This window comes from Rhinichthys klamathensis, unplaced genomic scaffold (assembly GCF_029890125.1).
Source record: "Rhinichthys klamathensis goyatoka isolate OS25496 unplaced genomic scaffold, OSU_Roscu_1.1 h1tg000412l_1, whole genome shotgun sequence".
NCBI classification, from domain to species: Eukaryota; Metazoa; Chordata; class Actinopteri; order Cypriniformes; family Leuciscidae; genus Rhinichthys; species Rhinichthys klamathensis.
Genome location: NW_026606912.1, coordinates 2,758,506 through 2,784,668, shown reverse-complemented (window position 1 = coordinate 2,784,668; position 26,163 = coordinate 2,758,506). Strand labels below are relative to the sequence as shown.

General features: G+C 39.3%; 2 protein-coding genes across 3 annotated transcripts in view; one reads left to right on the top strand and one right to left on the bottom strand.

The window, feature by feature from the left end:
• The first annotated feature begins 194 nt into the window (after nucleotides 1-194).
• Nucleotides 195-9,636, top strand: grem2a (gremlin 2, DAN family BMP antagonist a). Its single transcript, XM_056235122.1, has 2 exons — nucleotides 195-829; nucleotides 8,497-9,636. The coding sequence occupies exon 2, from the start codon at nucleotides 8,498-8,500 to the stop codon at nucleotides 9,080-9,082; it is 585 nt and encodes a 194-aa protein (XP_056091097.1). The 5' UTR covers nucleotides 195-829; nucleotide 8,497; the 3' UTR covers nucleotides 9,083-9,636.
• Nucleotides 9,637-11,929: 2,293 nt separating this feature from the next.
• fmn2a (formin 2a) overlaps nucleotides 11,930-26,163 on the bottom strand; it is a 37,842-nt gene continuing 23,608 nt past the window's right edge. For both annotated transcript variants that reach the window (XM_056235041.1, XM_056235042.1), the window contains 7 exons: nucleotides 24,724-24,783; nucleotides 24,033-24,153; nucleotides 21,238-21,330; nucleotides 12,973-13,024; nucleotides 12,286-12,435; nucleotides 12,113-12,194; nucleotides 11,930-12,014 (listed from right to left, as the gene is read on the bottom strand). In XM_056235041.1, the coding sequence (XP_056091016.1) occupies nucleotides 11,988-12,014; nucleotides 12,113-12,194; nucleotides 12,286-12,435; nucleotides 12,973-13,024; nucleotides 21,238-21,330; nucleotides 24,033-24,153; nucleotides 24,724-24,783 (585 nt within the window). In that variant the 3' untranslated portion in view covers nucleotides 11,930-11,987. The remainder of the gene's footprint in view (nucleotides 12,015-12,112; nucleotides 12,195-12,285; nucleotides 12,436-12,972; nucleotides 13,025-21,237; nucleotides 21,331-24,032; nucleotides 24,154-24,723; nucleotides 24,784-26,163) is intronic.

Genomic DNA, 26,163 nt, shown 5'->3' with positions numbered 1-26,163 from the left:
AAACTTTAGGCAGGACCTCAATAAAGCCACAGTGAAAATTTCCCAAATGTTCCAGAAACCGAGCCCACACTTTTTTTGATTGACCCAATATAAATATATATAATGATAATCTGAATCAAACTCATTGGTTTATTGATATATTTTCTATATTTACAGAGATTTTTCACTGTAAAACTGCAACTGTGAGCTTGTTAACTGCAGCAGTCAAGAGGGACAGGGTTAAACCAGGGATGCAAACTGCAGTTGAGGGAGCGAGAGAGGCAGAGAAACTGAAGAGAGAGAGAGAGAGAGAGAGAGAGAGAGACAATATGTTTTCAGGACTGGTTGATTAACAGTGGACTTCTGGGGGAGGTATCAGAGAATGCTAGACCAAAAGAGAGGGAGAGAGAGAGGTGTAGATGATTTTTTCTGTAACTTGTGTGCAACTGATGATTTTCTTTCTGCTCTCTTCACACTCACACACTTCTCTTTGGAGAGCCACTGGGATGTGACAGTAAATCAGTGAGAATATGATGCAAAGACTCACCGGGAAGGACTCAGTGAAACAGAATGCGAGCTGGATCCCACATAAATGAGTGAAACTGGGGAACTATGAGCCATAAAGCGTGACTGCTTCAGTTTGGCCTCTGCAGAGCTGGACTCAATCGGCACACGGCACGATCTTCAGGAACACTTCGAGAAACGTTCTGTACTTCTGATGGATATCCACGCTGATTCTCTACGTCTGGAGCTCTGAGCCTTGGCCGATCTCTGACCTGCTGCTCGACCTTTGACCTCTGAGTGACCTCTTCACAGCAGTAAAACGTGACTCTGGACTCCAGATCTACAGGTACACTCTAAAAAGAAGATTCTTTTATGATTTTATTAGTTCTATTTAGAATTATATATACATTTTTTTTTATAAATATAGTTTCCAAAAGGGAGTTTTTTGCAGCCATGCCATAAAAGAACCATTCTGGTTTCCACAATGAACCTTTCTGTAAAAAGACTTTTTCTTCTTATGGTGAATTTTAATAATCTGAAGAACCTTTTTCCATTATAAAGGGCCTTTAGTGCAATGGAAAGGTTCCATAGATGTTAAAGGTTCGTTGTGGAACCATAGATTCCAATAAAGAACCTTTTTAGTGTAAGGAACTATTTTATGCTGGAATGGTTCTAAAGTTCTTCATAGGACCTTAAAAACAGGGGTTCTAATTGGAGGGTTATGCTACTGTAAGAATCCTAAGAAACCTGGTGCTTTTTAGAACCAATTCCTACTCTAAATCGACTACTGATGTTGTATTATTTTGTATTTACACTTGTATGTAGTTCTTCATAATGCAGGTCATCTAACCATAATGTAATGAAACTGATACTGTTCACCTTGAAGAGCAGGGATTGAGTGAGTCTGACAGTGTACTGTATGTTTATTGATGGGGACGTGTGCATGAGACCGTGTGAGGTTGTGTGACAGTTTTGGCTTCAGTCCTGCTCATGCATGTGTGTTTGCGACTGAAATGCATGATTGTCATTATAAAGAATAAGGCCATGGAAAAGGATCAGCCGCAACTCAGTTCAAAGTGGTGACTGCCCCTCAGAGCGCATTAAACCAAGCGGATTTGAGCCTGACAGCCTTTGAGTTTCCCAGTGACCTTCTAAATCCCCACCAATCCTTGATAAACAAATGCTATCAAGAAAAATGGCAATGTGTGTGCCTTGAGGGCTAGAGTACAATTGGGGGTTAGATAGGGTTATAAAAAGGTTAATATTAGGGGCGGTTTTTGATATTGTAATAAGGGTTGGGTTAAGATTCATTTCTTAATTGTAATTATCATACATTAGCAGCAGTAGATGTGAATGGGAAATACACTTGACTGTGTGTTGTGCATGTATCTGAGGGAGCTGCAGTCAGACTCAAAGCATTATGTGACGACAGCCATCAGAGAATTCAGTCATTGATATGGTTGAACTACTCAACCACACTTTAAACCTCAGCTATGTATTGAAACATGAGTCTGACCCAACAGTCCTAAACCACAGATATTCCATCTACTCTCAGAGATCTCGATATGCCCATATACCACATGGCGACAAAATCACACCATGGAAGCAGTTTATACTGCACCCTTAGGCTGTGCTTTAGCTGAACTCTAGATTCATCTGGAATTTAGAAACCTTTTTGTATTGCTTATTGTTTTCTTTGCTTGCTGGTAAACAGTATGATTCACAGGTGGCATTCATGTTCTTGTGTTCAGCAATTTATTTTCTGTTGTTGTGGTGTGGAACGAATACTTTGTACAAGACAGTTAACTGTTGAGTTTAGTGGGTAGCACTGTCGCCTCACAGCGAGAAGGTCCTCGGTTCCTGTCCCGGCTGAGCCAGGAGTCCTTTCTGTGTGGAGTTTGCATGTTCTCCCTGTGTCTGTGTGAGTTTCCTCCAGGTGCTCCGGTTTCCCCCACAATCCAAAAACATGCAGTGTTGGTGATTTGGAAACGCTAAATTGTCCGTAGGTGTGAATGCGTGTGTGTGTGTGAGTCCCAAGCCATGTAATGGGGAGGGTTGGGGAAAGACATGGCAACCTACCCTGGAAAAATCATTGCCAAAAAAATCCATGGAAAGTCTCTTGCATATGGCGAGAGGAATCACCATCATGTGAGAGAGAAAGAAATTTTTTTTCTCAAAGAAATCTGTAAATATTTCTGGGGTGGCTATATACATGTAGATGTTTTAAAAACAACTGAAAGTGGAAATAATATTAGAGACAACGTTTGACAGCTTGTCGTGTGGTGCAGTTTAATTCATGCTGCCATTTCAAGGTGTTTACTCAGGAACACACCTCACAACTTTAGTAGACTGGTGGGCAAAACCTCTTATTATCTCAATCTTTGCAATAGTTTCTATATAGAGATATGTGCCCACCGGTCACTAAATTTGTCATCTTTGCAGGAAAAAATACACTTAAAAGTTGCAGACATTTGTACAGTATGTTCAAGTGAAATTATTCAAATGAAACATGTCTCTGGAAACCAGGCGAGCATTAATGGTTTTACACTGGGCTTTAGGGCAGGTGTAGTCTTGAGTTGTTTAAATTACATTACAATATTTCTTTAAATTAATCAGAAATTATACCTTCTGCACATGTGACTTTTTTGTTTGGTGGCGTGAGGGCTGGATTTGAGTAGATTAATTTGACACGTTAAAGCTTTTCTTTGGAAAACAGAACTGTGTGTAATGCTAATTTCAAGCGGAAGTGTTTACTTTTTTTAAAGTAAAATACTTTCCTCTATCCTAAAGGTATGTTCACCCAAAAGGGAAAATTCTGTCTACATTCACTCACCCTCAAGTTGTTCCAAACCTGTATGAATTTCTTTCTTCTGCTGAACACAAAAGAAGATATTTTAAAGAATGTCAGTAACAAAACAGTTGATGGTCCCGATTGACTCCCATAGTGTTTTCTCAATGGGGCCCATCAACTAAAGGAACTTGAGGGCGAGTAAATGATGACAGAATTGGTTTTAGAATTTTTCTTTAATATGCAGATACCAACTAAAGTGAGCCAAGTGTAGGTTAATTCCCCTCAAAAGTGTGAACACCTTGAGACAATCAAAACATTGTTCTGTTTGAACAACCAATGGCAGATGGGGGCATGTTTGGGGAAATCTGTTCAAATGCAATCCTTATTTTTGGAAACACACTTCAGCTCTGTATGTTCGTGTATAAATTGCATAAGTATGTTGTAAAGAGATTTTCTTGTGGCAGAGGGAGGTACATAATTGCTGTGATGATAACTCCTGTCAAATTCATAATTTTGTGGCGCCAGTTAGTGTTTATGCATGCGATGGTGTTTAATGTGTGTATGGGTGCGAGGTAGAGAGAGAGCTTCAGGGTTGGACTTGTGGCTTCATGCGACTGTTGTTTTGGGTTGGAAGTGTTGTGGGAGTGTGAGGGAAGGCTCGCTGTGGGTTTTGACAGTGGTTGGTCAAATGCTGGTATCACTGGCTGTGTGGGAGAGCATGCTGGCTTCTGCTCAATGAGAGATGCTGGTACTTGCGGTTTGGTTGTTTTACGCTACGTTGCCTCTCTTACATCAGCCTTTGTCTCAAACTGTTTTTAGAAGCTGAGGAAACAGGATTTGTAAGAAAGTTTCGGAGTGAAATATCAGTTTTAGGGTAAAACACAGGAAATGAGAAAGGGGCTTAATGTGTCGTATCAGTCAAATGATATATTTCTTCATTTTTTTCCTTTGTCATGCACATTATGACAGTTTGAGCAATGTGAAATGTTAAACGTTTCACAAGATTTTTCAAGATTTAACAGTAATGGCTAGGCCATTTGTGGCTCAGTGGGAAGCACTGTCACCTCACAGCAAGAAGGTCCCAGGTTTGAATCCCGGCTGAGCTTGAAGATTGCATGTTCTCCTTGTCTCTGTGTGGGTTTCCCCTACAATCCAAAGACATTCAGCAGGTCAACTGGAGATGCTAAATTGTCTGTAGGTGTGATTGTGTGTGTGTGTGTGTGATGGACTGGCCATCTGTCCAGAGTGATTTTCCCTCCTGTGGCTCCAGCGCTCCCATGACCCTACACAGAGAATAAGCGGTTTGGAGAATGGATGGGAAAATGGCTCGGCCATTTTCAACAAAATACTGTAAAAAGTTACTGCACGTTTTTCACAGTAATATTTTTTATTCCTTTTTTAATATTAATTCATAAGTTACTGTGGATATCATACTACTACATTATAATAAATAAATAAACAAAAGGCTACCAGCAATTCTGCTACAGTATATGACTGTGAAGTCACAGTATGCAGTTCAATTATATATAGTAAAGTGTAGAAATACTAGCGATAACAATGGCAGTGAAAGTACAGCAACTGCATTCGTTTATGATGTAAATCCACACAATTTTTTACAGTGTGGATGATCTGTCGCTGACTTTCTCACATACACAGACAGATGGGAGAAAGATAGAAGGTTTTGTGTTTATTTACTTGCGTATGTTCCAACTAGACACTGTCATTATCTCCAAACCACAATTTTTCTCAGGGGAGATTTATGGCCCCTCTGTCTGTGAATGTCTATGTGTGTGTGTGTGTGTGTGTGTGTGTGTGTTTCACTTTCACTCCCACAGATCTGAAATCAGTTTCAGGTATGGACAATTGAGCTCTGTGATGTTTGTGTATGTACAGTATGTCACAGCCTTTTGAGTCACTGTCACATCCCAGCATTCCCTGTTTCTTCACACATAATCTTGAGCTACCAGTAAACCAAACCCTCTAGTCAGCCTGTGGTCATCTGAAGGAGAGAAACCCAAGACTGCTAAACTTTCCACATCCTGATCTAATAACGTTCACATGGTGTTCTCCCCACTGTTTACATGTCCCCTGCATATCTCACCACCGGCATAAGCAAAGGCCTCATTATTTAACCCTGCCTCAGCAGAGACATAAAGGCCACTTCCTTGTAACCTCATGGCTTCTGTAGCGTTCTCTTTTGATGGGTCGGCCCTGTTTATTTGCATGAGCATTCTGGGACTGGTGTAAAAGTAAACAGCATTAATGGCTGCCAGCGACACTGACGGAGGGAGATACGGATGATTAATCCATTCCTTTCTGCCGCCGTGTGAGTCACGGTTAACTGTAGCCAATTCTCCCCAGTAACCCAGATTTATAGAGCTTAAAGGGACAGTTCACCCAAAATATGACGATTTCATCCTCATCCTCATGTTGTTTAAAAAAAAAAAATTCTGAAGACTGTGCTGGTCGCTCTTTTCCATGCAGTTACAATGAAGCTGTAAAAATGAGCAAAAGCAACATAAAACATCATGAATCATGAAAGTGGTCTATATGACTTGTGCTTTATTTGATGTCTTTTGAAGTCATCTGATAGCTTTCTGTGAGAAATGGACTGATAATTCCAGTAAGAGAATTGAACTTGAGACTCATATCAGTTCCATTTGTGAATGAAACACTCACACTGGTTTTGCGGACCATATTAATAATTCACAAAAAAGATTTGACTCAAAAGGACAATCTGTTCAGACATCCCGCTCTAGAACTTTCATGAATATGCAAAGATGTCGACATTTTCAGTGAATAACAACTTAAAATTCAGTCTGAACACAAAGTCTTTCTCACACAAAGATATATTTTGGCTTCAGAAGACTTTAATTATGGTTCTTTGAAGTCTGAAAGCTTGAGTCCTTTGTGGAGAAACGTCATACAGATTTGGAATGACACAAGGGTGAGTAAATGATGAATTTAAATTTTTGGATGAACGATTCCTTAAATAGAATCAAAATAACCTCTTTTGGGTACTTTTTTAAAGAAATTTCATGTTTAAAAGATAAACCTGACTGACCAGGATTGTGTTATGTCTGGCATGTGTGTTTTCTATCTTTTGGAGAAAGATTCACACGTTTTCTTGACTTGAATGTTGCTTAACTCTTGGGGGGTTTTTTATCATGTGAAAAGGATGTAATAGTCATAATAGCTTTCTGGTGTTGTTTAGCTCCAGACTTTCTGTGAGCTCTTTTGGTTGGTCTGTCCTGAAAAACATCCATATAAAAAAAAGCCTTTGGGACATAAAAACAAATCTATTGAAAGACTGTGTCTTTTAAATACATGAAATACAACTGTGCTTTATTCTCAATCTACCGAGCAGACAAGATGAAAGCGGATGCTGGCTAAGAGAAGGGAGAGAGAGAGAGCATGAATGAAACAGACAATGCCAGTGGTTGTAAAGTATCTGAAATATCAGAGGTTATCAGAGGGTTATCTAAAGCAAAACTGACAGAGGGCACCACGATAAACAGGACAGAGGATTCAGACCAAAGACCAGGTTTAACTTTATCAGCATTACATAAGAACCACTCTGCTTTTTAAGAATAAACAAACTGCTGTAAAACTGCACTCGCTGGTCTTTTTAACCAGAAAGTGCCATGTTATCACCATGGTTGTATGGTTATCATGACACAACCATGGATACACCATGCTAATAACTCATAATAATCATTTGTGGTGTCTTTGGGACATACTTCATCATAATTGCGTCTCGGACTGCTTTGTCACTTAGTTATGTGCATCCTGTAACCGTTTAAACTGGCCAGTCAATCATTTTGTCACATCCTCCACATTAAGTCTAATTGAATTTCCTACCGTTCACAATGCTTTTGCAGATGAAAATAATGAGGGTAACAATGAATAAATATTTTTTCATTAGGTTAGATACTGATTATTAATCACTCAAACCCCTTTATCTAAAGCAGAGACAATTTATATAGAGACATGCCACTTCCTCAATCCTCAATACAACTATATAGGGAAAACCCGTTACGCCAAAGATGGCGGTTGTCTGCACATGCCCCGCCCCTCCCGCTGGAAAGCCAATCGTCTGCTTTTAACAGTCAAGCCGGGAAACATGTAAGCCTATCGTCTGGTTCCACTGACTCATGCACACAGTTGAGGTTTGCGACAGCGGAGACGAGAACCCTTGCGCATGCGTAGTAAACGTATAACCTGTGGGGAAAAAGGCCTTTTAAACCTTATTTTGGGGCAAAGTCATCAAACTTTTTCAGCGATTTTTATCATATTTTACTGCTGTTTCCATACAAGCCGTTTTTATGTCCTGGTGACCAGTGAAAGTGCAGTTCTGACTCTCTGCCCATTCATTTAGATAGGAGCCTGGTCTTGTTAGTCCGAAATAGCTGCCCGGAGGCGTTGCCAAGATGGCGGCTGAGTGGCATGACTTGCCTAAAAGGACTTTGTCTGCGTTCATGCCATGTACTTGCCACGACTTGACCTCTTGCCTGAATTAAAAGAGCACACATTTTTTTGCAGTAAAGTGGAGTGGGTTGTATATTTTTACTTTTTGTTTTTATTATTATTTGTTATATATTAAATTTAGGCTGACGTCATATCATGACCGTTGTAGTGTCCGTGTACTCACACTACTTTACTTTTTACTGGTTTCCTGCACTACTTCAGTGACGCTGCAACACCAATACTCTAAACATTATGACTCGAACCAGACGCTGATTCCTGCAGAAATTACAGTTTTACTTTATTTTGATGGTCCCTTTAACTCATTTTGTTGACTAAGTAGCATTGCACCTACATGTCTACTAACTCTCATTAGATTATTAGACTGCAGGGTTAGGGTTAGAATAAGTTGATAATAGAATTTTTGGGGGTTGCCATAGTGGTGGTGAATGATCATGATTTTGGGGAGATTATTATAGGCTACATATGTCACATGAGCAGGTCAAGTGAAAATGCAATATTTCTTAGTACTAGCCAAAGTACTGATTATTTATCGGCCTTCTACTTATGTTAATTAAAATCATACCAATTAGTGTTGTCTGATTTCTGAGTAAATGATAGTAAGTAGGTTTAAACGTACGTACAGTTTACAATTAAACATTTATCAATATATATGACTGACCATTCATTTGACAATGTATACATTTGAATCAGTACCAGAGGCACTAAAGGTTTCCCTATTTTGAATCTTTCCTCAGGATGTTCTGGAAGCTGGCAATACCTGCCATTTTGGCATGGACCCTTTTTGTGTCTACGGAGACCAAGAAGCCCCGCCCTCAAGGTTCCATCCCCTCCCCATACAAGCTAAAAGGCAATGATTTGTCATCACCATCCCACACACTAGCGGCATTGCCCCAGCACACATCAGCACAACGACAGAAGGGTAAACACGACATGCTGTCGTCGAGTCGCGAGGCCCTGGTAGTCACTGAGAGGAAGTACCTGAAGAGCGACTGGTGCAAAACACAGCCATTACGTCAAACGGTGAGCTTGGAGGGCTGTCTGAGCCGAACTGTCATCAACCGGTTCTGCTACGGCCAGTGTAACTCTTTCTACATCCCACGCCACCTGACGTCTCAAGCTTCACATCGAAGTCGAAAAACAGCATCCACGCCAGACCACCACACTTCATTCCAGTCCTGTGCGTTCTGCCGGCCAAGCCGGATAACCACGGTCACCGTACGGCTTCACTGCCCTGGGCTGCAGCCGCCATACCGGCAACGGAAAGTGCAACGGATCAAGCAGTGCAAATGTGTGTCTGTTAATGTCAGTGCTGCATACTGAGAAGGTGCACATACGAAACAATGCTTTAGGGTGTTCTTCTTTGGAAAAACTGGGGCCGCCCCAACAATCAATGTGTGAAACGTGCCAAAGACAACAGCTAATCAGAAGACTGGCCACCTTCATTATGTCTGGACTGTACCGCACTATGCTCTACGGGAATGCTTAATAGCTGCCGAGCAGCACAGCAATGGAAACAATGCTGGATTTTTCTTCTTTTTTGACAAATATAAAGAACCTGAGAGTTCAACTAGCCTACATACAAGACTGAAACAGTAAATAACATTCTTGTGTTAAATTAACAATATGTTTGATCTTTGATCTCTTGAAAGTTTTCTTTTTCAAAACGGATGGAGCGTCTGTATCCCAGCGTTCTCCTGCCTTACCTCAGCAATTCTCTATAGAGTGCAACAGTTGGGTTCCGGAAGTAAAAATCCTATTCATTTTATCCATAGGAGAATTGATGAAGTTCCAACCCTGTGTGATCTACGAGGTTGTTAATCGATGGTAAATGCTTCTGTTGAAGCCATCAGTCTACATTATTTCAACATATTTTTTTAAACAATCATGTTTAACTGCGGAATTCCTGAAGAAAAACTACATTACCCATGATTCTGCAAAAACATTCCACAAATGTGATTCACCTCATTGCTGGGTGGTTTAGTTTATGGCTTACAACTCTTTAACACAGATTATTTTAAAATACTTCTGGAACCAAGGGACTCGTTTATAAAAAAAAAAAAAATCGATGCAGTGGTATAAATGAAAACAGACGCGTAGCCTACAGCGTAGAGGTACTTATACTTCTGCGTCGGACCTACGCTGTTACGCTGCTACGCATCAGTTTTCATACTTCTGCGTCATTGTCCGCGTCGACGTGCAGTTACACATGCAGACTGCTAGTGGGCAGTGTCCATTGGCATGTTGATGGTGTAACCCACAGTATCAAGGCACAAGCCGAAGAAGAAGCAGCTTGTTGTGTACGTTGTCGGAGAAGCAGTAGCAGTGATAGCAGCAAATAGACAGCAAATTTTGTTGCAGCTTGAGTTGTTAAATGTAAAAAAAAAACATTTATAATCCGCAAGCCATCTGAAATCATTTGCAATTTATAAATTTCACATCTTAAAGGGTGGCGTATGGTTATTTCGTTATCTGAATCACACGTACGCACATTGGAAAAATTATCGCATTCGCAAGATCAAATATAGGATGGTTTTTATTTTATAAATGAGGCCGAAAAAGTGGGTGGGCACTGTTGCACTCTATTAAGCTGTGTCCAAAATCGCATGCTCTCTTGAGTAGGTATTATTGTGAATAAGTAATTAGCTAGTTCACGGCCACTTAAAACGTATGTTCTATATGGCTATGTGTGGAGTATGAATATAATCTGCACGTACTACAATTGCCATGCTGTCATTATCATGTGACCTACCAGCATTTGCGTTGCTTCACTGTTATTCCCAAATCCATGCATGTATACATACTTCAGAATCTCGCCAGAGGTAGTAGGTCATCCAGGTACTTTTTGCCTACTCATTTTTGAGTACTGTGAATTCGGACATAGTTCTATTGTCTCATACTGGTTTTCGCCTACTATATAGTAGGGGTTTGGGATGCAACCTTGGTCTTGATACTTGAGAACAGTGGAAACTGTTTGACCAGCATATCTTCACCATCTTGTTTTACCTACCCAGCTGTTGTGTGTATCAGCAATAATGAAGGACAGTTGAAAACATGCAAGAATGCTGGGGGACTGTGGACCTTATCGACGGCAAATTAGAGGGGGTTCACTATATTTTGACTAAGCAGGAAATCAGTGGTGGAAAAACTAGATTTTGACTTGGTGCTATATTGGCTTTGCTGCATACAATGGAATGATGCCGTTGGTTTCAGTTCATCCAATATGGGCTGACTTTGATCAAGCCTGTAAAGAGTTTGAGCCTTGCCGGTGTTATGATAATTCACAATGTGCACAACATAAACTGAGATACCTTAAAGTCTAACAGACACACTCATTAATGACAATATTTAACAAAATAGCAAAAATGTTTAGATAAAGGAATTTATGACAAATCAACCATAGAAAATCTATGAATATATATATATATATATATGTGTCAAATATAAAATGAACATCTTCTAAAAAATAAATCTATTATTTCACATTACAATACGACTTTTGCTTTGCAGTATTTTTATGCGTCTCTGTGTTGTTTGTAATTATCTTCTACAAATTCCTCCATAAGGAAATGACATCACATAATTCATATGCAGCTGCTCCATTTCATTTCTTAACCATGTAGTACATACATAAATAACAAAGAAATGATCACACATGAAATACAAAGCTGTCAGCTTTAATTTAAAATACATTTTGGTAAATCTGAAAGGTTATTGCACACAGTGAACTGATAACAGCTGTACACACACAATAAAGAATGGCATTTGCATATGTTTTCAACAACTGTTCATTAAACACCTCACAGTTCAGTCGTTACAGAGAAATTCACTACAAATCATTCAACGATGTGTAAATTTCATAGGTTGAAGTAGGTAAACGCATTTGGAGGAAACTATGGACGCAGAATATTATCCAGTTAAAGAATAGGTTGGTTTCATCTGATGGCTCTTTCTCCTCCTATATGAACCAAGACACACTGACTGTTTAAGACTTTACACAGGTCAAAGTCGAACATTATATCCGGAGATTGCCATTTCTTTATGTATTCAGTTATTCCATTTTATTAAATGTCAGTGACAACAAGGTCAGCATTTCTTCATTGGTCGACCTGTCTCATGGCTATTACGTTTATGCTGAAGTAACTGTAAAGTAAAAAAAAAGAAAAAAGAGGAGGAATTAAATAACAGGGGAAACAACGAGTTTTGTTGGATTCGGCACAGCAGAAAGTCACATCTTTTGTCCCAGCTTGGCTTTCTGAGTGAGAGAAGAAAGAGTAAGATCCTGGTTGCAATTAAAATGTACGCTGTTATTCATTGTTTGTAATGTGAATTGAGGGATTTTGAAAGACTTACTATTCCTGATGCATGTTTAGGTTTTACGTTGTAGTTAGCCTTCTCTCGTGCTTGTTTGAAGGTCTCTTCTGCGGCTTTCAACCTAAAATAATATACCAATGAAATTCAATATACTGTATTACAGTGAAGCAATTAAGCAAACACAACGACAAAAGAGGCATAATATTCCTCACCGCTCCTGCAGTAGGTATTTGTTCTCTCTCTTCCACAACTCCTTAAAATCTGATGAAAACTCGTGCCACGCTGTGAAGAATGTGCTCGGTGAAACCTCTTTCTCTCCCGCCTTAGGCTTGACCGAGAAAAACACGCTCAGCTCCACAAAACTGGAAAGTATACAAAGAAAAGCATGACACTATGAACAAAATATTACAAAATAAGATTAGAAAGTTTACACTGAGGAATTGTGAAATTGATCGGCTTACTTGAAGCATGTGAAATGTGAAATTTTAGCTTATAAAAATAATGCTCTTACATAAAGAATGACAAGTGTAATTTCTTTTCGCCCACAGCAATCTTTTGGTATGCATAAGTCTAGTACTTGGAAGAAACTGCAATATTCAGAAAATGAACACAAAGTCCTTTAAAATTAATTGATGTGTCAAATTTGCTCTCTTTTTTTCCACTCCAAGATCCAAGGTTTTAAAACTGGAACTTTTTAAAGGAGACAATCTACTAACTGTCAATCAATCTCAGTGGATTGCACTATTAGTACGAGAAGTACGGGAAAAACAGAGTTTGAAAAAGAGAGCGACTGAGTGTGTGTTTATGTATTAACATCCACCTCTCTGAGGAGACAACCAATATGACACATAATAAGTGAACAAGACACTTGGCACGATAAACTTAGTATGATAACTTACATCCTCTGCGTGTCAGTGAGATGTTTTTCCTGGAGCTCCAGCTCTGCTTTGGCTATGGGAATAAAAATTGGACAGAGACATTGTAAATGCAACATTGTCTATTGTTTTATACTTTTAAAAGTACTGCTTGTCACTGAATGACACAAGTTATCTTAAGAAGGTTATCAGAGATTTGTTCCAGTTTTAAACAAACATACTCCCACATGATTTTATTTCAGTCAAAGTGAGAGCTGATTTACATGAGATTGTGCACATACATGTATGTATAGGTCCTTGCAGGTTAGGATCTTTATGACAAACATAAACCTTCCAACATAAGCCAGTTATAATCCGCTGACATCAAATTTCAAGGAGCAAATTGATGTTAAATCAGATTTGCAAATATTCTCAGCATTTCATGAGGTATAGTTTGACTGCAGATGGAGAAGCTGGTCTCTGAAGGCGTTACTGCTGTAATGCCAATGACCCTTCATTTACTTCTGCTTGGAGAGTCTCCTGGGATCCACTAATAAATTGAATGACGAGCCCAGTGTTCTTACACATTTTCATACCACTCACCACTACAGTTCTGAGGAACCAGAGAATCCCCAAAACACAGATCACTTCAGTTCCCACCTCTTTTGGCCCCAACATGAGATCTAAAATTCATTAAACTGACTTAAAAAATTGCATTTGTGCTTGAAAAAACGTGAAGTTTGTGCTTTTATTTATTTATTGGTAGTGGTGATCGTTAGGGCAATTATAACTATTACTACTGCTCATACTTGGGGTTGGAGATACTGAATGATCAGACGCATTCAAAGTGTTACATTTTGGTCTGTAACTCTTCCAACACCGTTTGTGCTATGGACATAAAACAAAAAAGATACCTGAAATTGACTTGTTGAGGAAAGAGTGATTTATTGAACAGGTAAACAATTTATTAGAACTACATGTACATTGAAGAAGGGACTCGAGCCATATCTGGGTACCAGAATATTATACAGATTTGGGCCATAAGCAATTATCCAGAATACTCTAGCAAACACCTAAAAGTACCCTAGCAAATGAGAATACCCTAGAAACCACATAGCAACACCCTGGCAACTACCCAGACCAACTAGAAAGCCCTAACAACCACATCAGAAGCATCTAACAACCACATAACAACATCCTGCAACTATGTAGAAATCCCTATCATATCAACCACTTGGTAACCCCTTAAACCACAACTACCCAGATCAACTAGAAAGCCCTAACAGCCACTTCAGAAGAATCTAACAACCACATAACAACATCCTGCAACTAAGTAGAATCCCTATGATATCAACCACTTGGTAACCCTTTAGAAACCACATAGCAACACCCTGGCAACCACCCACAACACCTTTTCATTGCGAGTTTTACATTGACTACTTTAGCATGGATCCCTTTTGCTTACAAAAAGATACCATGGTATCACCATGCTTTTTTGCACAAGGAACCATAAAATAACTTGTCATCTCACACCATAACTGTACCATGCTACTTCCAGTACTTCTTTTGTAAAGAAGCATGGTCTAATTGTACTAAAATGGCTCATCTGGTGGCTATTGAATAATTGTGCTGTGCAAATCTGCTGTACCTGCTGTACCTTTAAATGCATTATCACATTGCTTCTCAGTGCCCAGGGCAGCGGAAATGGTACAGAATTAAACATGGTATCAGTAGAACGAGCGTAGACCAAACAGCACAGAGACAGTCTCTATTGCTCATTCACATATATGCACTCCTGTCTCACTCAGTTTTTTCTTCTCCTCCTTTCTGTAGTTAATTTCATGCTCTGAAAAATAAACAGTAGTGGTTGAAGCGCTGGAGCCAGAGACTGTTACTCTCCTGGAGTTTCAAAATTTTACAAATAACAAAAAATAAAACCAGGTCTTTTTTTCCCCCGATCCCCGTTCTGTCTGTTTCTCTAACTGGAGGCAGTATGGAGGGTTGAAGGGGGTCTTTCCGTGGTCATGTCACCCATCTAAGAGCTCAGCGAAGAAGACCCATGAGTCTCCAGATCAAAGGGGTAGAGATGAGAAGGGGGACGTTCAGCGAGGACCCCACCCTGCTACCCCTGCCGCCAGAGCACATGTGGGTTTTGTTACAAGGACCAATTTGAATACAAAGAAAAGACGGCAACATATTTAGCATTTACTAAAGCCTGTATTGAAGCAGAAAAAGAAAAATAGCAAGGCAGTTATAGAGAGATGTTCCAGCTAACTCCAAGTTGAGCGATGGAAAAAGGAGGTTACGCCATGGCAATTGAAAAGATTGGATTGTGAAAGACGAAAAGAGGCCAGTGAAACGTTGACGAGAATAAAGTGCCGACAGAAACAGTCTTCAGTGCTACAGACAGATCAGGCAGGTTGACTCAGACACGCTTAGAGGAAATAAACAAGAGAACAGAAACCATTTCAAATAGAGAAGGATCGAAGCCGGGATGGAGAATAGAGAAGGCAAATAAACAAGATGGAGAGAAACCATAATAAAACACAATCGCCAGATCGTTCAGCTCTTCTTCATCAGAGAAACAAAATACTGAAAGGGTTGAATCAGAGATTAACACGTCGGGGCGGAACGTGGATGAAATCAGTGAAAACAATTAAATTAAGGACTCTCGCTTTTCTTGTCACTAGCTTTACACAAATAATGCTGGAGTGATCGGGTCTAGGTTAGGTCAGATGTATTTCCCAGAATCCTTGTTGGCTCCCAGAGGCCATCACAGAGCCTCAGTCACATTTATTTCTCAGCACCTCATCTGTCCTCTCACACAGGGTCACTGTACATCCATCCCAGCATTATTCACAAAACACTTTAATTGTTTCCCAGGGTGATGTCTGTAAAAGAACATTTGCATGGCTCCTCTGTAATAAAACTAACGTATTCGGATGAGGGAGTCATGTCACTTTATTTATACAGGCAATGAAAAAAAAAATATTGCAATGTCAGTATGCCCTACTAGGGCAATATTTAGTTTTTCAATATATGTTACGATATTATAAAATACAGGCATTTTCACAAGATGACTTGAATAGCTATTACAGAATTAATCATTTTAGAATGATTGACATGATTTTGTAGCCTGGATGCCAGCCCGAACCCCGCCCACAACATTTTTTGGTTGGGAAGTTCGGTCTGGACTCGATCCATTGAGGAGTAATTATGATCGGTTTAGAATTAGTCGGGCCAATCAAATTGCCAGGGCGGGCTTTATACGATGATGGACAGATGATCTGCAGTTACGTAATTTATCACGTTATCAAAGAGCGCTTGGGTTGAACTGGTTTCCCTCAAAGGTGACTGCAGCTGGAGAACTGAGATGTATAGATTCCGCTATCGCGTCTGTTGTAAAAGAAATCGACAGCGCATTCATTTTAAAAGACGAACAGAGAACTGCAATCAAGGCATTTGTCGATCGGAAAGATGTGTTTGCTGTCCTTCCTACAGGATTCGGCAAAAGTTTAATTTATCAGCTGGCTCCGATGGTCGCTAAGAAGATGGGACGCAATGAAAACCCTGTGGTCGTAACAGTTCGTCCCCTTGGAATTATAAGGTTCTATCTGACATTTTTGTCAAAATTGAGTTATTCACATATTCTTATTCTGTGACAACTTATTTACATTATGTGATGTGTTTTTTTAAATTGTGTCCATTGTGGGACTTTTTATTGAAAAAACAAAAAGGTTCTATCTACAAAATTGAACTCTAACTTGGCTCTATAAGGTTCTATCTGCGTGAGCCAATCAGCACTTCGAATGTACAGAAGAGGACCAATCAGAATCAACTTTATATGTCATGTCGCCGGATTTTTCCTTGAAGACAAAAAGAAACCCCATAAAGGCATAATGCTATACATTTACAGTAAATGAAATATTCACTAAATTGTGTAGTGTTATGAAGTGGCTTCAATTTGGCCATTTTCTTTATAGTGTATTGGTTATTATTATTAATTATCAATGAGGTTATTATTAATATTATTATTATAGTTATTATTATCTGAATTATACAAATATTCAGTGAGTAAATTGAATATTTAAAAAAAACATTTAACATGCAAGTGTGTGTGTGTGCGCGAGTGTGTGAAAGTGTGTGTGTGTGTGCGAGTGTGTGAAAGTGTGTGTGTGTGAGTGTGTGTGTGTGTGTGTGTGTGTGTGTGCGTGTGCGTGTGTGTGTGTGTGTGTGAAAGTGTGTGACTGTGTGTGTGTGAGTGAGAGAGTGTGTGTGTGTGTGATTAAAAAATTTGTCTGACATTTCTTGTGATCATAATAGTCAGTGAATCATTTTTCAATGATTATTAAACTTTATGAATTAATTTGCTGAAGCATGTCGATTTTCTTGTAGTTTTTAAAGTCTTAAAATGTCTTAATTTTTACAATTTTAAGCCTTAAAGGTCAAATAGTTAACAATTTCATTGATGGGGTCTTAATTACAACAATAAACGTTAGCATGTTATTTCAGCCATACTGATGTCTAGAGAGAAAGCCATTTCACCTGGCCCACTTTAGCTGGAAGAAAGTCCTGCTCAGATGTATTACAGTAGCTGCTTTCTGTCTAAACAAAAGAAAGATTAAAGTAACAATTTCTGCAATAATGTGTTTAATTACCCACCAAATTGGTAACGAAAATTAAGATTCTGCACTGGACAAAATATTTAGACCTACCTTGCTTAATTTGAAATGTCCTAAATACATGGAAGTGCTAAAAAATATGAAATAAATGACATAGAAAGGATAAAATTTTACTTTCTAACACATGTTGAGACATTTACACAACATTAATTTTATATTTAATGTTCAAATAATGTTTTGGCAGATAGAACCTTATAATTCTAAGCGAAAAGTGTTTTTTTTAGAATTAGAAGGTTCTATCTGCGTTTGACCCATTCCAAAAAAAAACATTTACAAATTTGAGAGGATTTTGATGTTGTATATTTAGAATACATTTAGGGTCCCTGTTATTTTCATGTTTGAAAGAAACTTGTTCCCCATATACATTTTCCTATATGTAATGCAAAAACTTTGAAGCTCAATATCTCAAAACTGCTCAGAACGCAGATAGAACCTTATAATTCCAAGGGAACGCGTTGTGTTTTCTCCTTTGGTCGCACTCATGGAGAACCAAGTAAAAGAAGCAACACTTATTATTTTACTACTTCTTCCAGCGTGCGTGCAGGTGAGTTCTGTTGACAATTTGCGTAGCTCATAAAAAAAACACTTACTGCGTTGCTCTGATTGGTTGTAGGTCTATCCAATTGAGTGCAGAGTTTTTTTTTTTTTCCTGGTTCGGTTAAGACACGCCTCATAATCAAAGCCCTATGGAGCAGTATCAGACTCACATTCTGACTAGAATATGAGTATGACGAAGTCAGGCTAATGATTTTGTTGAGAAGTGCATTTTCATAGAAAATAAAAATCATTTAAAAAAGCTAAAAAATTACTTTTGGTAACACTTTAGTTTAGGGTACAATTCTCACTATTAACTAGTTGCTTAGCATGCGTATTACTAGGATATTGGCTGTTCATTAGAATAAAGCACATCTGCATGACCATATTCTACATCCCTTAATCCTACCCTATACCTAAACTAAACATATACCTTACTAACTATTAATTAGCAGTAATTAGGAGTTTACTGAGGCAAAAGTCATAGTTAATAGTTAGTTAATAGTGAGAATTGGACCCTAAACTAAAGTGTGACCTTACCTGTTACTCTGAAGACTTTTGAGTGTGATCCTTTTAGAGATGAAATATCTTTCCACTTGAGTTTTCATAGGCCACATTCTCAATGTTTTTGACCCAATCAGAATGACTATAAATGTGATTAATAATTTATTAAATAAAAAATATAAACAAATTAAGAAATCTATTGCTACTATTGAACAGTAAATAAAAAAAATTGATTGTATTTAATAAAATATTTTTATTTTATAGTACAACTGTTAAATTACAATACAAATATAAATGTCCTAATATATATATATATATATATATATATATACACTCACCGGCCACTTTATTAGGTACACCTGTCCAACTGCTCGTTAACACTTAATTTCTAAGCAGCCAATCACATGGCGGCAACTACGTGCATTTAGGCATGTAGACATGGTCAAGACAATCTCCTGCAGTTCAAACCGAGCATCAGTATGGGGAAGAAAGGTGATTTGAGTGACTTTGAACGTGGCATGATTGTTGGTGCCAGAAGGGCTGGTCTGAGTATTTCAGAAACTGCTAATCTACTGGGATTTTCACACACAACCATCTCTAGGGTTTACAGAGAATGGTCCGAAAAAGAAAAAACATCCAGTGAGCGGCAGTTCTGTGGGCGGAAATGCCTTGTTGATGCCAGAGGTCAGAGGAGAATGGCCAGACTGGTTCGAGCTGATAGAAGGGCAACAGTGACTGAAATAACCACTCGTTACAACCGAGGTATGCAGCAAAGCATTTGTGAAGCCACAACACGCACAACCTTGAGGCGGATGGGCTACAACAGCAGAAGACTCCACCGGGTACCACTCATCTCCACTACAAATAGGAAAAAGAGGCTACAATTTGCAAGAGCTCACCAAAATTGAACAGTTGAAGACTGGAAAAATGTTGCCTGGTCTGATGAGTCTCGATTTCTGTTGAGACATTCAGATGTTAGAGTCAGAATTTGGCGTAAACAGAATGAGAACATGGAACCATCATGCCTTGTTACCACTGTGCAGGCTGGTGGTGGTGGTGTAATGGTGTGGGGGATGTTTTCCTGGCACACTTTAGGCCCCTTAGTGCCAATTGGGCATTGTTTAAATGCCACGGCCTACCTGAGCATTGTTTCTGACCATGTCCATCCCTTTATGGCCACCATGTACCCATCCTCTGATGGCTACTTCCACCATGTCACAAAGCTCTAATCATTTCAAATTGGTTTCTTGAACATGACAATGAGTTCACTGTACTAAAATGGCCTCCACAGTCACCAGATATCAACCCAATAGAGCATCTTTGGGATGTGGTGGAACGGGAGATTGGCATCATGGATGTGCAGCCGACAAATCTGCGGCAACTGTGTGATGCCATCATGTCAATATGGACCAAACTCCCTGAGGAATGCTTCCAGCACCTTGTTGAATCTATGCCACGAAGAATTGAGGCAGTTCTGAAGGCAAAAGGGGGTCCAACCCGTTACTAGCATGGGGTACCTAATAAAGTGGCCGGTGAGCACACCATTACACCACCACCACCAGCCTGCACAGTGGTAACAAGGCATGATGGTTCCATGTTCTCATTCTGTTTACGCCAAATTCTGACTCTAACATCTGAATGTCTCAACAGAAATCGAGACTCATCAGACCAGGCAACATTTTTCCAGTCTTCAACTGTTCAATTTTGGTGAGCTCTTGCAAATTGTAGCCTCTTTTTCCTATTTGTAGTGGAGATGAGTGGTACCCGGTGGAGTCTTCTGCTGTTGTAGCCCATCCGCCTCAAGGTTGTGCGTGTTGTGGCTTCACAAATGCTTTGCTGCATACCTCGGTTGTAACGAGTGGTTATTTCAGTCACTGTTGCCCTTCTATCAGCTCGAACCAGTCTGGCCATTCTCCTCTGACCTCTGGCATCAACAAGGCATTTCCGCCCACAGAACTGCCGCTCACTGGATGTTTTTTCTTTTTCGGACCATTCTCTGTAAACCCTAGAGATGGTTGTGCGTGAAAATCCCAGTAGATTAGCAGTTTCTGAAATACTCAGACCAGCCCTTCTGGCACCAACAATCATACCACGTTCAAAGTCACTCAAATCAACTTTCTTCCCCATACTGATGCTCGGTTTGAACTACAGGAGATTGTCTTGACCATGTCTACATGCCTAAATGCACTGAGTTGCCGCCATGTGATTGGCTGCTTAGAAATTAAGTGTTAACGAGCAGTTGGACAGGTGTACCTAATAAAGTGGCCGGTGAGTGTATATATATACATATATATATATAGCAAGCCAATTCATAGTAAATGAACCAAACTGCTTTGAGACGCTGAAAACTGCCTTTGGAATGCACTCCCTGAAAACGAGGACGGTTTTTCAAAATAAATGCAGTCTTTGGAATCACTGCAGGAATTCACTCCAAAAATACATTTCTGAGTGCTAACATTACTTTGGTTTCTTGTTTAAATCCGTGAGATGCTAAAAGAAAAAATCTTGACATTTCCAATTCAAATGGCACATCCTCATGTAAAACAATAGCCGTCTGAATAGGGCCTAGGTTTGCTATGTATTTTTTTACCTCTAGTGAGAAATTCTTCCATTTTGTCCTTAAAGGGCTGCAGGTGCTCCTCAGACGAGACAATACACACCTTTTCTGTTTCTGCTGAACAGGCTGTAAAATAAAGTAGAGCAGGAAGACAGATGTGAGAAAGAAACAAACAAAACCAATCATGGAACTGAAGAACAGCTTTTTTTAAACACTGAAAACATCTTATGTTAGGCTACACCACTACTAGCCACTTAAATAACTCTCATAAAACACATATTTGGAATGCACTGATGACCTCAAGTCTTTGTATACAAACTGTAATATACAGTAGTAAACCTTGTTAAAAAAAAGACCCCAGCTAACAGGGAACGTTCTCAGAACTTTGGCTAACGTTCTGGAAAGTTTCTCTTAAAGTTATAAACACATTTTCTTCCAGAAAGTTCGTTCAAAGTTACATGGTCTTTAATGAAGTTCTCAAAACGTTAACATAACATTATTTATACATTGTTCATGGAACGTTTTAGTTGGACATTCGTCTAACTTTTTTTTTTACTGTTACTACTTGTTTCAGTAACAGTAAAAAGTAACATTCCTGAAATGTTTGCAAAATGATTAAATGTAATGTTCCCCTAATGTTTGCATAACCAAGAAAAAAGTTTTGAAAATGTTTTAACATTTAGAGAACATTCAGAAATAATGTTTTCATAGCTTAATGGGAACCTTAGTAAAACGTTCTTAGAACATATTTTTGTTAGCAGTGAGCACAGCAATGGCCCCAACATATGGCCAAAATTCTCTGGACAACTAGTCTTCACCGATTAAACTGCTAAGACCAGCAACAAACTAGCATTAAAAGCAGCTACCATTGACTTTTATTAGCAGGATGTTACATTCCATCCTTCTGCTTCGTCTTCCTGCACTTCACAGATGTATCAGTATAACGAAAAATGTGCTATTTGTGACCTGTGCTAACAGATGCTAATGAATCCCATTTCATGAACCTTTCCTTCGCTTCAGTTCGCTGTACACCTAGAGTCTTACAACAGCCTGATGAAAGGCTTCACCGTGTCACACTCCATCACTACATTCGGTGATGGATCACAGGCTTGCATGCCAATCAGCGCAATGCAAACACACATGCTAATGTCCCTGCCAGCTGGATCATGGGCTTTGTGAAAGCGAAGACCTGCCGGGCCGCCTGCATAACTCCGTGCCCCTTCCAGCTGTCAGTGTCGCACATCTGCTGTAGCGCTTAGCTTAGCTTGCTAATGTAGTGATGATCCATTTATTGCATGAACCTGGCGTAAGAGAGGAGCCATGCTTATTGGGCCGCGGGGAGATTTCAGGGACGTGAACTGTTAAGGATTCAGAGAAGCACAGAACATTGCCAGAGGAGAAATATTTGCCTGCGTTAAACAAATGTAGGCTTGATCTGTTCAGCAGGTGTACGCCAAAACCATTTAGCTAAGCATACAAGCTCTGGAAAAGTACATTTACAATTTATCAACCACATGTATAGTGGGCCTAACTAATAAGCTTTTGAAAGATTAACAATGCAAATCGCTGACTAGGGATTCAAGGTAAGGCACGCAAAAATATGGCTAACAGCAGGGACGAAGTTAATAGGATGTATAGCAATGCATCAAAGCGACCATCCTTCAATCGAAATTTCCATGAGCCAAATGCAAATCCATCTGATATGTTTGACTGGCTCAAGTGCAACTCAAAATGCTCGGACGTTATTATTTGTGTGTGGTAGACAATCTCACTCTGGATTAATGATTGATTGTAAATGTGTTTTTGATGTAGGGCAGTGTTCTATTTTGACCACATCAACATCCACCAGTGTTTTTTCAAGCCAACAAGCCAAACATGCCAACAGTGGAATGTGAGTACTTCCACATCTGTGTGTGTGTGTGTGTGTTTGGGTTGGCAATGAAAATGTTTGCAGGGATTTAAACGCAGCTTTGAGCATGTAATCGGATTCTTACACCTCATTCACACTCCGTCGTGCACTTAAGCTGGGTCATACAACCTTTGACTTGCGGCGCAAAGCTGAACCAATCTCACTAACCTCCTGAAGACCCCGGTAAATTGCTTTACTGGTCAGGGAGCAAAGCAGACAGTTCTTAAGTGGCAGTTTAAGCCCTCTACCTGCCCTCTAGTTTCTTTTCAAAAGCACCAGAACATATGGCATTTCCTAAAAATAGGGTACAAAAGAGGGTCTGAAATGTATTTATACACTTACTGAATATATGCGTTTATTTATTTGTTTGTTTATTTAAACAAATATCTTGATCAAAATCTTGAGCTGATTTTCATTTCTGTTACCAGAATGTCTAAATGTTATATACAACTCAAACTTATCAAACACATTTAACACATTTTTGTATGTTTTGAACTGTAGTGTATAGGGACAGTTCACCTGCAGAAACCTGGAGTTAAGTGCTTTAGGCCTGTAAGAACAGGTAAGACCCCTAGGAAAAGTGCTGGAAATGACCCCTCTCTCATTTATTTACTTTAACAAACCACATTTGCAGTATTGATCATCGTGGCAGCCAGCTGGGGGCTCAATAAAAACAGCCATTTGAAAATCAATGAGCCTTCTAAAGGAGAACACAGGTCACTGGTGCTGATGTATACAAACTAAACATGTCTGTGTGTTTTTGTATATGCACACTTGTATGTGAGTTCTTGTTTGTCTGTATGTCCATGTGTTGTGTCCACATGTGTTTGCATGCATGTGATCTCATGTATATACATGGAAGTGTGTGTAAAAGCACGCGTGTATTCATTTATTTACTTTGTGCGTGTCCACATCTCACCATTCAGATCTTTCCGTAGCTTACGGAGGTCACGTTGAAAATCCTCAAACTTCATCTGCGACGCCTGAAACAGATCCTGAGGCTCTGGAAGTGGGTACACGCACGTTTCTTTACCTGCATCCTGACACACAAACAATGGAAACAAGCACAATCATACAGATGTTGTGTTTATGAGATCATATCTGTACCGTTTGGTTGATTTGAAAAATAATTGAATGCGAATTCTGTTCAAATAGTTTGGTGTGTAAAGATCATTTTGATTCCAAAAACAATGAAAACATCAAACACAACAAATCAATCTCAATAGCGCTCCGTCTGTCAGAGATCAGAGCCGCTCACATAGACATGCACACATATGCGCTCTTGTTATTTGCCTGAACGCCAGAAGCACTTCAACAACCTGTGGATCATATTTTGTCAATTTGGACATGGCAATCACAACATCTGGACTGACTGCTGACGGTATTTACAATACAGCCCTTTTAATCTGCGTCCAAAAAGGGCATCAAGTAATCAAAGGGCTCTGCTCGTTCAGAGCAGCCGTTTGTCTATATGGTGAATGGAAAGAAAGGCAAATCAAAGTGATGAAACCAAAAACAAAGCCACATTTTTGTCTAACATGAAGGGAGAATCTAAGGGACCAGGGGGTCTGTTAGTCGAGCCAATGAAATAAACAGCTGGCCAAACCTACCTCATCAAAATGTCGCAGATAGTAAGCAACTATGTAGGACAGGAGGCTCTGAGAATTATCCTGATGGAGCGAGAGAAGGAGACGAGAGATGGAAATAAACACAGGAGAATAATCATTTTTCATGTTTTGGGATTGTATACACTCTTTTTGCTCAAAGCGGTTGTGAATAAGAGGCCTGCAAAGGCGCTTGCTCACGTGCACATGTGTGCAGACACACAGAACACATGCGATGTGGATATAGGCTATTGCAATACTTGACACTACTGTATAGACTGCTCATTGTGAGTGATATTGCCAAAAAAAAGGTCTGTTTATGACCTAGTCAGTGGGGTCAGGAGACCACCAAACTACACTATGGGAATTTCCATGCATGTTCATACTAGTGTTTATGCTGGTTCTGTGCTGGTCTAGCTGGTGGATATGCACAGCCACGATGTTGACCAGCAAAATTGTAACTTAAAGGGATAGTTCACCTAAGATTAAAATTCCTTCATCATTGAATCATCCTCATTTCCTTGAAACCTGTATGACTGACTTATATATATATATACAGTGGTGGCCAGAGCCATAGAGAGAAAGAGTTGCGACACGCTTTGATGTCGCCGCGACGGCTGTCACGTGGTTCATGTAAGCCCCAATAGTTCCAAAACATCCGCGGGCTGTCATGTTCTTCTATGGACAGACAGCAGCGATTGCATTATTAAACGGTAGATATAAAATAAAACACACACCCAAGTACTTTTTAAGCTGTTATTGCATTTTGTTAATGTCAGTTTTGCATTTGGAGAGGCAGGGTGACAACTTAGATAAGTTTTAGGCTATATTTTTGGAGGGAAAAGCTTAGTGTTCATGTTCACATGGGTAGTAGCACTGGCTTTAGCGGCTCTAACTTAACTTTTCCATGTCATTCATCTGATGATGGACGTCTCATGATATTTATTTTAGCACAACTGGGCTGTATTAGGCTATTGATTCCCGTGATCTTGCTTATAAATTCCGATTCGGCCATTAGCCTACCTTCGTGATCACGCAAAGAGGTCTGCAGTCCGTTCAGAACTCCAACCAACATAAAATATAAATAATTACGCTGTGCATGTACAAATGAATGATTTAGGAGGGAAATAGACTGCTCCCATAACGTAGAAAGCAACGACTATATACAGCAATGTTCGGTAAATATTCAACCGAAAAATATTCTTCATAAAATTAAACCGGAGAGATAGTTAATGAGTGAATTAACTATGTTCCTAAATACATATAAGCACATGCATAACCCTAACCCATTTAAATAAATTAATTGTGTGTGTGTGTGTGTGTGTATGTATATATAATATTATATATAGGCTATATATATATATATATATATATACACATACATATAAAATATTATTAAAAATATTATATATTATATACATCAGGTTACCGTAAGTTAGCTAACGT